This window comes from Aspergillus caelatus (assembly GCF_009193585.1).
Source record: "Aspergillus caelatus strain CBS 763.97 unplaced genomic scaffold BDV27scaffold_16, whole genome shotgun sequence".
Taxonomy (NCBI): Eukaryota; Fungi; Ascomycota; class Eurotiomycetes; order Eurotiales; family Aspergillaceae; genus Aspergillus; species Aspergillus caelatus.
This window is the reverse complement of record NW_022475279.1, coordinates 112,416-126,605: the sequence shown is the minus strand read 5'-3', so window position 1 is coordinate 126,605 and position 14,190 is coordinate 112,416. Positions and strand designations below refer to the sequence as shown.

Genomic DNA, 14,190 nt, shown 5'->3' with positions numbered 1-14,190 from the left:
AAAGCAGAAAATAAGTTTAGGAGTCAGCTATATTGATAAGCTTGATTTTCTACAGATCTTTCCTGAGACTCGCAAAAGTGCTTTTATAATAGAGAATATTCAGAATAGCTTTGTAGATACTGGCCTAGTTCTATTCAATCCAGATAGGATACTAAGTAAGTTAGATATCTAACTGAAGATCCCTATATTACCAGACAGTCGGTCAACTAATTCTGTGCCTAAAATACCCTATACTACTAGGCAGCTAGAGAAGCAGGCATCTACAGCAAGGAAGCTATTTAAAGAATGTGCTCAAAGCCCTTTTCCTTTACTAGAAACACGATTAGATAAGATTATTAAAGATTATAAATTGACTTTTAATAAGCTTATTCTTGTAAAGAAAGAAATACACAAATATTGTGCTAATAATAAATAGAAAAGCCAAAAGCAGAAGACATCTGCTAGACAGCTAGCTATAGAAGAAGACTTATCTCTCCAGGAGGGCTTAGACAGATTCCAGTGTGAGAATGAGGTTCCCCAGCTTATCAGCATGTATGTCCATTTCAGACATGCCCACGAAATATAGCCCAGGACTGGCATATTGACGCAGATTGGTTAAGTCCTTCGCCTCTCCTTCCGCGATAGTCTGGATCGTAGTTTTCCGGGAATGTCATGGATCCTGGTATAACCAGGCATTGTGGCAACGTGTGGTGGACAGTTCACGTTCTCGATCAGGCCCTTGCGGCAGGCTACGGCGGACCAAATATCATGCTTGCTAATCAACCCTCCAATTATCGAAGACCACAATTATTTTCAATCACGGGTCTATACACCGAGTGAGTACGAACGCGACCAGAGAGGTTATTGCTGGACCATTGGGGAGTCATATTTTAGCACAATCTCTGTATTCTATCACCGGCATGCATCTATCTATCTACGTGCCTGCCGGGTATGCCCACTTTAGGATGTGCTCGAGTGCAACTCTCTGTTGTAATAATAAATTTTTTCTCTAGGCACCATACAGCAGCTAATCACCGTCCATAATTCATTAATTATTATTTCTAGGCCCGTACTATGTCTGTATAAGTATTTTTTTTTTCTTTTCTTTTACTTTTCTCTTCCTCCTTTTTGTTAACTGTGAGAGGGAGGTTACTAACTTCCTATACCAATAGATAGTCCAGCAGCCAGATTTGAATGAAAGAAGTGAGATTAGCATTAATGATATTGTTGTAGGGTGCCTCCCGGGGTCACCTGTAGCCATTATAATAGGATCACGAGATCATCATCTCTCATCCCACCTGATATCACTATTGTCTTCTCCCCTCCTCATTGGCTTGCCTAGTGACACTCCATTCGATTGTCTTGATCAGTACCATTGCCTTTGTATGCTATATTACTTTAATATAATAGTTAATACCCAACCATGAAAGGAACGTCATAGTCTTGGCAACCTGACGGGTTAGCCCAAGCCCATTCTGTTGGTCGCGGACTCAGGTTAGTAGGTGAGAGGACTATCCTAGGCCAGACATATGTTAATCAAAAAATAAATTGGATCTATGGAATATCCTTCATCACCCAGAGAATCGCTTTACTGAGTGTTGTCTCAGAAGCTCAGAGTATAGATTCTAAATCATATTATTATTGTAACTCTAGGATGAGATATATATAAGATCCCAACTTATCAATTGTATCGACCTAATCAGTGGTACCACTGTCATGAATCCATCTCATCCACTAATCATCCATATTTCCGACGCTTATATCAGCAGGGGGAATAGTTTCGCCCTCCCCCTCAATATCCTGCCCCACGGGCCAAGATTGCTGCAGTGCTGACTGGAAGTCTTCTTCACTGACTTCAGACGTGTCCACACTTTGCAAGAGTGATAAAGTTAAACCAAGTCCTTATCTTACTTATAAATAATCAATGATTGCAATATTACTTACATCACGATATAATGGAAAGGGAACACACGGGGAGGTGGGCCATGTTCAGCTGATTGCAATTCAGCACCAAGGTTAGAGAGTGCTTCGGTGATGGCGTTAATAACAGGACTCTCTCTATATTCAGGCGGCTAATTAGACAAATTGGCTCATCGTATCTTGGGTTTGTAGAAAGCTCACGTGTCTCCAGGTTCAGCGAGGGGAGGAGCAGGCTCCAGGGTGCGGACGTGGACAAGCTAAAGTGGAGGAAGACAGTCAGTATGATGCTGTAGAGTCTGCGTAAGACCATATGGTAGTGGAAATAGAATGGAAGACGGACAAAGTTGGTCTAATTTAATAATTAGTTGAGATATTCATAAAAGTAGTTTGTTTGGTCTTGGTTTATACTGACAGGCATTTTGGCGTTTATTTTATTTTACTGATATAGACAGTGGGCGTAGTACTTCGCAGGATTATTATATAAGACGAAGAATAGAAAGAAAGAAAAAAGGAATAAGAGAAGTTTATTCAGCGCCTGTATAGAGTCATTTTATATTCCCTGAAGAAAGTGAGGGGCGTTGTTTTCAGCTCCAAACACCACCTCCCCCTACTAACTATGGACACCGACCGCCCCTCCTTTTCAGCCGTGCTGATCAGCTCTCAGCCGCACCATCCACCTGGACTCAAGCGTACAACGCAATGGTATTTTCAGTTCCCCCCCCCCCCCCCCCCCCCCCCCCCCCCCACCCCCCCCCCCCCCCCCCCCCCCCCCCCCCCCCCCCCCCCCCCCCCCCCCCCCCCCCCCCCCCCCCCCCCCCCCCCCCCCCCCCCCCCCCCCCTCCCCCCCCCGCCTTACATTTTAGCCTGACGTGTAACTTGAGACTCAAAAGTTGGTACGGTCTACAACAATAATATTATTAATTTTCATCAACCTATAAGATTATGAGAGACTTGGTTTGTAACAGAGTAAAGTCCCTGCTATTGTATATTTTGGTTTCTTTTTATATATTATATTACTTTATTGGATATATTATCTTTATAAAATAGAATTGAGAGATGTTATCTAATAGTATTCTGAACTGGGCATTAATAGACAAGAATTCTAAAAGATACTAGTTACTTGTTTAAAGAGTATTATAATAAGTAATCAGTCTTGGATAGTTATATTACTAGTATACTATTAGATTAATGCTTTTTCAATTAATAAAAAGTCTTACTAGGCCTTACTTTCATAGCTGTTGGCATAATTACAAATAGCCTTGACCACGCCGGGACTTTCAATTTGTCTAAGAAGATACTGTCATGCCTTTTGTCTAATAGTCGGTCTAATGCGATCGGCAACAGTACTTATCGAATTAGGACGGTTTGGTATATGCCAGCAACTCCACCATCACCTATAATTAATATGGAAAGCAGAGACAGTGGCCAAGAGCTACAATCAAAAGATAAAACCGCAGTAATGCGGTCTCACAACAGTACATATATTGGCCCTGGTAAACTGTTATGGGAAGCACATGTCGGGTATAAACCTACATGTACTTTCAATTCTCGGGAAGTGTTTGGGAAATGATTATCCCTTGGTCTAGCAATCCCTTTATAACCTATTACTATAGCCTGACCATGGATAGATTCCCAGCGAATTCTAACCCAGGCCATCCTGCCGCCCTATTCAACTCGCACCTCCTTCTGAATTCAATAGCACTACCGGCATACCGCGCCACGTTCCTCACCATCTTACCTGCGACATTCTTATTCACACCAGTCATCCAGCTATCCACCTCATTCAGCAACGCACCCTCGCTGCACTCTGCCACATGCTTGGTCCAGGCTTCGACTGCTTCTTCTTTCGCTTCGACATATGTATAGCCATTTTCGTCACAAGTAGCCAACATCTCGACGATAACATCAACAGCGTGCTCGATGCTACGAGGCACGTTCCCAAAAGGCTGGTGAGGTCCTAGGACCATAAACATGTTAGGGAAGTTGGGAGCTGTCATGCCCAGGTACGTCCGTGGTCGATAGTCAACCCACACGGCTTTGTCACCTTTCTCAGTGCCGCTGTTCCCCATAAGAGGGACACCGTTCTTGCCAATCCAGTCAATATTCGCAAAAGCGCCAGTGATGGCATTAAAGCCAGTAGCATAGATTAAGATATCTAGCTCGTGCTCTGTCCCATCTTGGAGCCGGATTCCCTTAGGTGTAACCCGATCAATGGCGTTCTTTTTCAGGTCGACCAAGTGAATATTGGGCTGATTATACGCCTCAAAATACCCGCTCTCCAAAGGCACTCGTCGCAGGCCAAAGCCGTGATCTTTCGGAACTAAACTTTCGGCGACTTCAGGGTCGTTCACACGGGCTCGAATCTTCTCGGCCATGAAGTTGGAGTATAATTGATTCGCCGTTTGGTCCGTGTATGTGTCGCTAAAGGCGCCTAGCCATTTAGCCATTCCGGGTGTCGCGTAGATCTTTTCCCATAGTTCATGACGCTCCTCTGGTGTGACGTCAGACGACTTGCGAGGGTCTGCCTTGTGCATGAAGCATGTTGGTGTGTCCGCGCACGTTTGAAAGATCTCGGCCCAGTTCTTCCGAAGTTCTTCCATTTCCTGGTCGGTAATTTCACGATTGTGGAGGGGGGCAGCCCAGTTGGCGGTCCGCTGGAATACTGTGAGTGATTTGATGTCCGTTACTTTGGAAAGGGCAGTAATCGTTTGGATCCCAGTGGCTCCAGTACCCAAAACACCAATGCGTTGGTTTGCGAAATCCGCATTGGTTAGGTCTTTAGGCCATCGTGAGGTGTGGAATCCACGGCCTTGGAATGAGTTAATGCCAGGAATGGCGGGAAGTGTTGGGTTGGAAAGAAAGCCAAGGCAGGAGACGAAGAATCTCGTGATGTAGGAACGACCGCTTTCATCGATGAAATGCCATTGACGTCTGTCACCCTCCCATTGTGCAGATACAACGCGTGTGTTAAATTGGATGTCACGGCGCAGATCAAGCCGATCGGCGACGAACTGAATGTACTTTAGGGTATCTGGCTGGGCCGAGAAAGTCTCCTTCCAACGCCAGTCATTCAGGATACCTTCGTCAAACGAGAAAGCATAAGAGACAGACTCGGAGTCGAAGCGTGCGCCAGGATAGCAGTTCCAAAACCACGTGCCACCGACATCCGATGCTGCCTCAAGGACTCTGACTCGCCAATGGGGGAATCGTTTCCGAATATGATGAAGGGCGCAGAGACCGGACATCCCGGCCCCGACCAGCAATACATCATATTCTTCGCGAGATGCGGCCATAGTGGGACTGGAAGAGAGTAGAAAATGTCTCTAGCGAAGGAAATGACAGATGAAGACTTTGATCTGCCCGCCTCTTGGTGACACGAGTGCCTCTTTTTATCTCTATTACCATGGCCATAATGAACGGAGAAATCGGGGGCTCGGAGCTGCATTCCTTGTGCGTTATCCTATGTCACTCCAAACCATTGGAAGTCACGAAACTCTCTCTATCCTTTACCCCGCAGATGGCCGACGGAAGTGGAGCTTATCTTTTGCCTGGACTCAACAAATAGCTGGCCCCCTTATGGGGAATACCCTAGTCGATTGGCCAAAAGAAAAGGTCATGGGAGACAAGAGCAAGACCTGGAGGCTTTCCTGATAAGCAACTCGCCCTCGGAGTCCGTAATGCCTTTTCTGTAGAATGCCATTCTTTCATTTTTTAGCAATGGACCAGGTTGACCTACATGAACCTGCGACGCAGCAGCCGCGGCCTTCTCGCCGCATCCGCGCGTAAGTCTTCTAGTAAAGATTTTTAGATGTACAAAGACCGTCACTGAATTGTTTCCCTGCCACAGCTGCAAGCAATGTCGGACGGCCAAAGTGCGATGCTCGGGGATGCGGCCCTGCGAGAGATGTACTCGTCGCCGAGACAAATGCGCTTTCGCCGCCGATGAGGCCCACGTATCGGTCCCAGAACGGTATCTGCAAGATTTACAGCGTCAACTTGCCCATTTCAAAGCATCGGTGATGATGACGACGACTTCAACTGGGACAGAGGAGCGACCAGTTTGGCGGGGGTCGGTGTCGGAGAGCGAGACCGACCCGTCGGTTATCACGCCGACCTCGCTAGACACGAGACCAGCCACATCGGCCAGACCGGCAAGATTCGCCGAGATAGACCCACTACCAAGCTTTGATGGTATGAGGTGACCTGAGAGGAAGCTGATGTGTGTCTAACGCTGCCAATAGCAAGCAACACTACTCCCCGCCAACAGTCTAACTCGTCAGTGGGGCTCGCAAGCGGTTCGACCGAGAAGAACGGACATGAATCAGGCAACGTTCCACAAGCCTATAATCCTCTCGTAGCAAAGGATGTGGCATATGTGAACGGTTCTGATGACCGCCGTCTCTGTATGCGGCCATGCCTTTTGTGTAGACATCATTGAAATACTGACCGTTGCATGTCGAAGTATTCCTGGGACATACGTCCACATGGTCTTTCTGCCGCCGTGTCTTCACGCTGTTGGAAGATGCCGGGTCATACTCGACTACACATCGAGCGCCGTTAAATCTAGATGGAGCAGCATTTCGTCTCCATTGGCAGCCAAAGACCGAGGTCGATGCCAGTGACCTGGTCAAGCTTCCGCCAGCAGACCATGCATTCCTTTTGTACAATACCGTGAAGTTTCGCCTAGGTGAGCTTTTCAATGTTGTGGATGAAGATAATTTCTTGCGATTGTTCGAAGAGTTTCACAAACAGCCGTTGGAGACTGCACAGAAGCATCGCCTTTGGTTTGTTGAGTACCTGATAGTCCTCGCGTTTGGAAAGGCGTTTACCTCTTATGCGGATCCCACGACTGTCGCCCCCCCCGGATCTGATCTTGCCTCACGAGCTTTATCCCTACTTCCAGATGTCGCATTTCTTCAAGATGACCGACCCGCCCTCCTTGCGATGGAGAACTTCGCTCTGATTGCGCTGTATTTCCAGTCAATCGACATGCGATCCCCAGCTTATCAATATGTACGTCCATTCCAGACATGCCATGCCCTCTCAATGTAACCCAATACTGACTTAGTGATGGAGATTGGTCAAGCCCTACGTCTGTCCTTCCACGATGGTCTCCATCGTAGATTCCCGGAAGACGTTATGGATGCTTGTATAACCAGGCATTGTAACAATGTGTGGTGGACGATTTATGTTCTCGATCAGGCCCTTACGGCAGGACTGGGCTGTCCTCCTACTATACCACTAAGCAGCATTACCGCCCCGCTACCAGATACTCTGTCCTCCTCAATGTCTACAAAAGCCCTTGCATTGCGAAGCCGCCTCTCGCAGATTAATTCAATCATCTATAGCGGTATGTTCATCCTTGTCATACCTTGACCCCGGTACGCTGGAGCTCCTTTCTAATTGCCTACACCCTTTCCCCACAGGTATCTATAGCTTTGACGAGAACCTCGGATCTGATTTTGTCTCCAGCATCACCTCAGTGCTCCATAAGCTGGCCGAAGTTTCACGCGAAATCGACGAGGTGATATCAGGGTTCAAGGCTACTAAGGGGGAGCTTCCTCACATGTTTTATAACATCACCCTATCACACCACCATGTGAGTGTCTTCCTCTATGGGAGACCATAAAATCCATTGCCGTTCCAGTCCTAACACTTAGGATATTAGTGCATTGTTCTAGCGACGCGGCCATTGGTAATTTGGCTTCTCATTCGGAGTTTACCACCAAGCAAATTCGATCAGCGTATACTTTCTGGCCCGATAGCCAAATTGCTTGAAAAGTCGGTACAATCCGCGACGACGACATTATTGATTTTGATAAACTTGTTAGACCGTGAGACACTTGGTTCGTAAAATAGTTCACCCCAATCTATAGCGAAAGATCCTCCACTAATCCACACAACCCTCTTTCCAGAGACCTTTCTCCCATTTCCACTGGAATACACCTTCTCGTCAGCAGTCCTGCTCACAATTCTCAGTGCCATCCTCCCAACATATGTTCCGGACTCGGGATGGCACCGCGCGGTATCATCCATCTTTGACGAGATGATTCGAAAGGGAAACATTGTAGCCAAACTGCGAAGAGCGGAGCTCGAACATCTTGAAGCGCTTGTAGAACCGTATCGGATCCAGAACTCCACCATGCACTCGCTGCAGCCGGCTCCCCATCAAGACAGCGCAGCTGTACAACATCCCTTTTCTGGCCATCCCAGAGCGTTGGACGTACATGTCGATCACGACCAAAATCCTTTTAGAATAAACTGGAACGACTCGCAGGATTTGTTAGAGCCCTTCGAAACAGGGTCGGACGATATAATCGCCCTGGCGGAGCAACTCGAGCATGATGATTTTTCGTTCACTATTTGATTCAGCGAGCAAATTTTGGTTTTGGCCGGATTAATCCAATGTGATTATGGCAAATCTAATCCTTAGCATGCTATCTTTGGCCCTGGATGGTGTAAACGCTTGGACACAGAAAGAATCATGGAGTGGATAACTGTATAATTGTACATTTTTGCTTCGTCAGATCCCAGAAGACCGAGTTTCCGATACATGTCTTAGAAAGAAGCAAGGCACAGTATCTAAAATAATATTCCATCGGGCCAATGCCAGGTTCCTTTTTCCACAACGTTAGTGATGAAATGCTGTCATTAATTCTAAGCATAATAGTTATCTAACGCAGTACTCCAACAACCCGGTAAATCGTAATGCCCTTAACAAGGGTGTTTGCATTTTAGGCTATGTATGTCAACGTACATCCCGTCCCAGCCAAATACATTTCTACATTTCAAACTGTGACTTGCCTTCGAGAAGGCCTCTTCTTACGCTTGATGTACAGAAGCTCTGCAATCTCACCCCAGAAGGTATTTGCCTCTTCCGTAGTAGTGGCCTCATACGCATCGACCTCTAGACGTTCCCAGACAAGATCGATATCCTTTGGACCTTCGGAGCTTGGTCGACCAATAATCTTCCAGCCGACATAGAGGCAAATTGACAGAAGAGCCATCGTATAACAACTGAAGAAGTTTTTGGTACTGAATGGCATGAAGGCTGTGTATCCGAAAGCCCCTATGACGAGCAGGAAGAAGACACTTGCGATATAGCCGCCTTTTCGACTGTTAGCTCTGTGATCTTTTAAAGAGCCTAATAAGCCGGGTGGGGTAGACTTGCAGTATGGCTGGAACAAGCCGTAGTAAGGCAGCGTCTTTCGGTCAAATCCTTGCGCTTTTAACGCCCTGTAGAAGTAGACGTAGGTTATCGACATCACAAAATAGTTGATAAATGCCCCACCAGTAACCTACAAGTGGGTGAGTTAAAGGTATTTTATTTATCGCTGGCTGATTTGGACTCACCAGGTTCACAAGTAGACTCAGGGTATCGGCGGTCTTGGGGCTTGACTGTAAGAAGGATAGACAGGCGAAGGCTATGGTAACCGCTAGACAGTAAATCGGGACTCCTTGCTTCGTGGTCTTCTTGAAGATTGCAGGCGCACGGCCTTCGATGGCCATACTGTACAGGCTCCGAGAGGTGCAGTAAACGTAAGAGTTTCCGGCAGAAAAGATAGATGTAACCAGAAGTGCGTTGACAATTTGTGGGAAGACCGTTACCTGATGGCAATAGAGCTTTAGTATCTTCATATGCATTATAGGAACATGGATCACTGACTCCAAGGTTGTTCATCGCAATGACATAGGGAGAGGCAGCCGCAGTACCTCCACCACTTCCACTACCAAGCAGGATACTTACTAATGTGGAATCATTGTATGGAATGACAATACCGACGGCGAGCGCACTTAGGATAAAGAACAAAAGGAATCGGTAATAAACCGTCTGGTACGCTGATTTGAGATATTTTCTCGGGTGTTTCGCCTCCGCCGCGACAAGTGAAATGTATTCCGGACCGACCACGCAGAAGGATGCACTCCACGTTGCAGACAGAAAGCCTTCCCAGTGACCCATACTGCCAGTGGAGCGGTACGTCTGCATGAAAAGAGAGTTAGAGGATATACCTAGAAGAGGATTGTGGTACATACAGCAAAGGGTCCTGGACTTTTCCAATAGCGGAAGCCATAAGCGTCATGCTTCGGGTTGCCACCAACCATAGTAATGAAGGTGAACAGGAAGAGTGCGATAATCAAGACAACCTTACCTCCTGAGAGCCAGAACTCGGCCTCGCCGTATGCATTCACAACGAGGGAGTTGAGAACCGTGTACAGAATGATGCAGCCCAGGCACACTGCCCATATTGGGGCATCCTCATTCCAGTGCTGGATCATGATTGCCATTGAACCAATCTCGAACGGGATTACCAGCGCCTCGTAGATAAAGTAGTTCCAACCAGCCATGAATCCAAACGCGTCACCGACAAAATGGCCAGCTAGACGGATAAATCCTCCAGCCACAGGATACTGGGTAATCATCTCAGCCATACCATTATTCACCAACGCGACAAAGAAACAGTAGAATATGAAGGCCAACAACAGGCCAGCTGGTCCCGCAGCATGGAGACCACTTCCGATCGTAACGAAGAGGCCAGTACCAATGGATCCACCTGGAGAATGCTTTCAGCAACTTGGATATGTTATTCAATTTTGGAGCGAGAGCACTTACCAATCGCGATCAGCTGAATTTGACGGTTATTCAGGCGGCGAAGAAGGTGGTGGGAGTCAACATAGGACCCCTGATCCATCTCTCCATTATTGGCTGCGTCTTCACCAATAACCTTGTCCATACCGACTTTTTCTGGCTTGTCGGAACCTTTCAGGGTGGTCATGTTGAGCATTCAAGCAAGGGGTTACAGAGTGCGATAGATGTTTTGTCAAATATGCGGGCTTGGTTAAAGCATTGCAGTGCTTTGGCCCATAGAATATAGTAAATAGAACCTAAGAGTAAACATCCAATGATCGCATGATCGTCTATCAACCTGGAGAAACCTGGGGTTTGACCCACTTCCTCACATCCAGTGTGTCGGCTCGGAGTCCGACGCCATTTGGCGCACCCACGGGATATACGGATACCTTATCATCGTCGGTGATCAGCCCGTCGCTGGTAAAGGGAAGTCAAAGATGGAATAGGGAAGATTTCTCTATCTCCACCATCGAAGTATATCAATATAATTTAGAAGGCCCCAGGATTCCCTGCATCTAACAATCTTTCATCCACAATTCTTCTGATCTTCTCACAGAGCAACACAGACATGGCTTCTCATGAAGGAAAAGTGGTGAGTCCCTTGAAATATTTGAAGGGCTTATTTTGGCCCCCGCTTTGTGGTACTAATTCATGTATAGATCGCGGTCACCGGCGCAGCAAGTGGTATGGGACTTGCCACTGCTCAGCTACTCGCATCCCGAGGTGCCTCCATCTCGCTCGCGGATCTGAACGAGGACGCATTAAAAATAGCCATCAATTCATTGCCAGGTGGCCATCAGAAGCACATTGCTACCAGGGTTGATGTCCGAGATGAGCTTTCTGTTGCGGCATGGATCGAAAAGACAATATATCGATTTGGCAAGATTGATGGTGCCGTGAATATGGCCGGAGTATTAGGGCCTCAAGCCCCAGTCACTGGTACAAGTGTGAAGCAATTGGAGTTTGTTCTCTCAGTAAATGTCACTGGAGTTTTTAATTGCCTCCGTGCCCAGCTGAGCGTCATGAAAGGCGGCAGCATTGTAGGTCTCTCCTGGCTCGAATCTCGAGTGTTATCAAGTCCAGCTAATAGACTGAGCAGGTGTCAGCCGCTAGTACCTTTGGTCAAATAACTATGCCCAATGCCTCTGCATACTGTGCCAGCAAAGCCGCGGTGATCGCCATATCAAAGGCAGCTGCAAAGGAAAACAGAAATGTCCGAATCAATTGTGTTTCGCCAGGTGAGTCTTCAACATGTTGGAAGTCATTCTGGATGTATCCCACCTTTCCTTCCGTCTTTGCAATTATCCGAGGCTAATCAACCGTCAAAAGGCACTGTTCTCACCCCAATGTCTGCAGACCATGACCCTAAACGTGTGGAGTCTGGTGTCATGGCAAACGCACAGAGGAGACTTGGGTCTGCCGAAGAAGTTGCGAAGGTGATCGCTTTTCTAGTTAGCGAAGAGTCCAGCTTTGTTACTGGAGCTGTCTATAACGTTGACGGTGGTTGGATATACTAAGCCCAATAATCTCATACGTCTTCTCGAAAATAAAGTATAAAAGATACAAATTTTACATTATCAATCTTGAGGCTTATAGAACCCCCAAATATCGTACTACCAATGTGAGCATATTGATTGCATCCCTCTCTAGTTAGGGTGGTTTATTTTTCGTAACATGAGAAGACAAATGTACATGAAAATTACAACGGAGATTCTGGTCTTCGAACTGTAAACAACGCGAGGATTACGAGGTTACTCCTTCACTAAAATAGAAGGCCAAACTGGTTACGGACTATGCGCATTTTGTAATCATTTTGCTACCATGATCATGCAACTTTGGAAAGAAAGGTATTTGATAAGAACGATCCCAGTGCTTGATGGCTCATAATTAAGCTACCAAAAGATCCATTATACCCTAGATAGGGTATTACAATTTGGCAGCCCCCTTAGACTCTGCCCTGATAAGCTCTCTCCACTCGGCTCCCTGTCCTACTCTCCAGCTCACAGATTCTCCCCAATGCGACGCGATTTCACTTGGCGTACGCCACTGCCAGCGAGGTTCATCCTGCTTGCCCTTTGCAATGAGCTCCGTCACCCACTTTCCAAAGATGGGCATCATTTTGAACCCGTGCCCGGAGTCGCCATTCAAGGCAATGACTGATTTCTCTGTACCAGGTACAAAATCGATGCAGTAATTTGAATCTGGGGTGTCTGAAAACCAACAAAGCTTCTTATCCACAAATGGTCGGTCCGCCATCCAAGGAAAGGTTTCTCGTAGCAGCTGTCTGAGCTTCTCCTCATCTCCCTTAGGAATAAAGCCCTGGGAAGGGGAAAGGGCTGGGGATGGTGGCAATGATATTCCATCCTTGCCTGTGTTTGTATACCCAATTCCGAGCGGACATAGCTTGAAAAGTTTTGTCTTTGGGTCTGGTTCGAAAAAGAACCCTAAGTCACGGATATTTGTAGTTGGAATACCACGCAAGAGATTGCACTCATCCTCCGTGAGCTGCACGTGAGCTACAGACCAGGAACGAGCAATAGAAGACTTGTCAAGTTGCGGAAGCAATTCTGCACTGTGGGCACCGAGGGCCGAGATGACCAAATCCGCAAGGTGAGTTTTACCATCAGCTGTAGTGACACCTGTAACTTTTCCGTTGGAATACTCCAACCTCACTGCTTTTCCTGCACGTTCGCCTAGGATAGACTTGACTCCTCGCTGTGAGACATGGACCCAGATTCCCTTCATGGTATCCGACGAGTGAGCATATCCGGCGAGGGGGTTATAGTAGCCCTTGAACCCAGACAAGGGGCCCGTGTATTGCCAGGTGTAGTTCTTGAAATCCTTCGCGCCGTCTAGTCGTCGAATCCCAGGAGCAAATGCAGGGTCTTTCTCAATGGAGGCCAATGCTTTCTCAAGATGTGTGATGGCTTTCCCTGGTGCCTTACCAGTTGTTGCAACCACGTATCCTGTTTGATGGTAGTATGGCCCAAATAGTGGGGTCTTCCACCCTTCAATCGCTTCCTAAATCGCGGAGACCTGTTAGTTTCAAACAGAATAGTGTTTTCCGGAGAGACTGGCATACTAGCGCTAGCTTAGAATAGAAGTCATCTTCATACTCTGCGCGTATGATCTTGTTCAAGTCATATGCAGCGGAATACGGCGAGGGTATAGTTTCTGCACGTTCCAAGATTGTTACGTCGGAGTAACCAGCTTCTGTCAGATAAAGTCCTGTTGAAAGACCCCAGGCACCACCGCCCAATATAACAATGCGAGAATCGCTAGACACCATGACTATTGTCTTCTTTGGCTCAATGAACTTGCTTACGTGTGATGTCTACATGCCGGGAAGATCATATATACTCAGAATACTCTCCCGCACTTCCTATACTGATTGCCTAAGCCTCGGTGTATTTCGGGCGTCGGTGGGGCGACCGACAACGATCGAGATCCACCCTCGGGGATGACTCCGAGATTCTTCTTTTGTCTGAATTCTGGAAGTATATTTTTTTTAACGGGCTTAGGAAAGGAAAATGGTAATGGCAGACCAGAAGTGCGCCCTCAGGCTGTTATTTATCATCCCACACTGGGATTGAAGGTGGGATAGATTACAACCCACGTACTGGTTGACTGCCCAAGACAGATAGATGAATAGCCGTAGATAG

The 14,190-nt window shown here is 47.0% G+C and overlaps 5 protein-coding genes across 5 annotated transcripts; 2 read left to right on the top strand and 3 right to left on the bottom strand.

Moving 5' to 3' along the window:
- Positions 1-1,713: 1,713 nt before the first annotated feature.
- On the bottom strand, positions 1,714-5,192 carry BDV27DRAFT_153466 (flavin-containing monooxygenase; the record flags this gene model as incomplete). The annotated part of the gene is made up of 4 exons (XM_032071788.1): positions 1,714-1,849; positions 1,924-2,037; positions 2,101-2,156; positions 3,630-5,192. The coding sequence occupies 4 exons, from the start codon at positions 5,190-5,192 to the stop codon at positions 1,714-1,716; spliced, it is 1,869 nt and encodes a 622-aa protein (XP_031932092.1).
- Positions 5,193-5,616: 424 nt separating this feature from the next.
- BDV27DRAFT_153465 (uncharacterized protein) lies at positions 5,617-8,266 on the top strand (the record flags this gene model as incomplete). Its single annotated transcript, XM_032071787.1, has 8 exons — positions 5,617-5,681; positions 5,747-6,090; positions 6,141-6,302; positions 6,362-6,912; positions 6,976-7,249; positions 7,326-7,498; positions 7,568-7,745; positions 7,815-8,266. 8 exons carry the CDS (start codon positions 5,617-5,619, stop codon positions 8,264-8,266), a joined length of 2,199 nt encoding a protein of 732 aa, XP_031932091.1.
- Positions 8,267-8,687: 421 nt separating this feature from the next.
- Positions 8,688-10,589, bottom strand: BDV27DRAFT_141541 (amino acid permease-domain-containing protein; the record flags this gene model as incomplete). Its single annotated transcript, XM_032069836.1, has 5 exons — positions 8,688-9,197; positions 9,253-9,507; positions 9,566-9,880; positions 9,934-10,451; positions 10,511-10,589. 5 exons carry the CDS (start codon positions 10,587-10,589, stop codon positions 8,688-8,690), a joined length of 1,677 nt encoding a protein of 558 aa, XP_031932090.1.
- Positions 10,590-11,096: 507 nt separating this feature from the next.
- On the top strand, positions 11,097-12,045 carry BDV27DRAFT_141540 (SDR family NAD(P)-dependent oxidoreductase; the record flags this gene model as incomplete). Its single annotated transcript, XM_032069835.1, has 4 exons — positions 11,097-11,120; positions 11,188-11,568; positions 11,628-11,766; positions 11,858-12,045. The coding sequence occupies 4 exons, from the start codon at positions 11,097-11,099 to the stop codon at positions 12,043-12,045; spliced, it is 732 nt and encodes a 243-aa protein (XP_031932089.1).
- Positions 12,046-12,454: 409 nt separating this feature from the next.
- On the bottom strand, positions 12,455-13,817 carry BDV27DRAFT_153462 (NAD(P)/FAD-dependent oxidoreductase; the record flags this gene model as incomplete). Its single annotated transcript, XM_032071786.1, has 2 exons — positions 12,455-13,549; positions 13,611-13,817. The coding sequence occupies 2 exons, from the start codon at positions 13,815-13,817 to the stop codon at positions 12,455-12,457; spliced, it is 1,302 nt and encodes a 433-aa protein (XP_031932088.1).
- Positions 13,818-14,190: the final 373 nt, after the last annotated feature.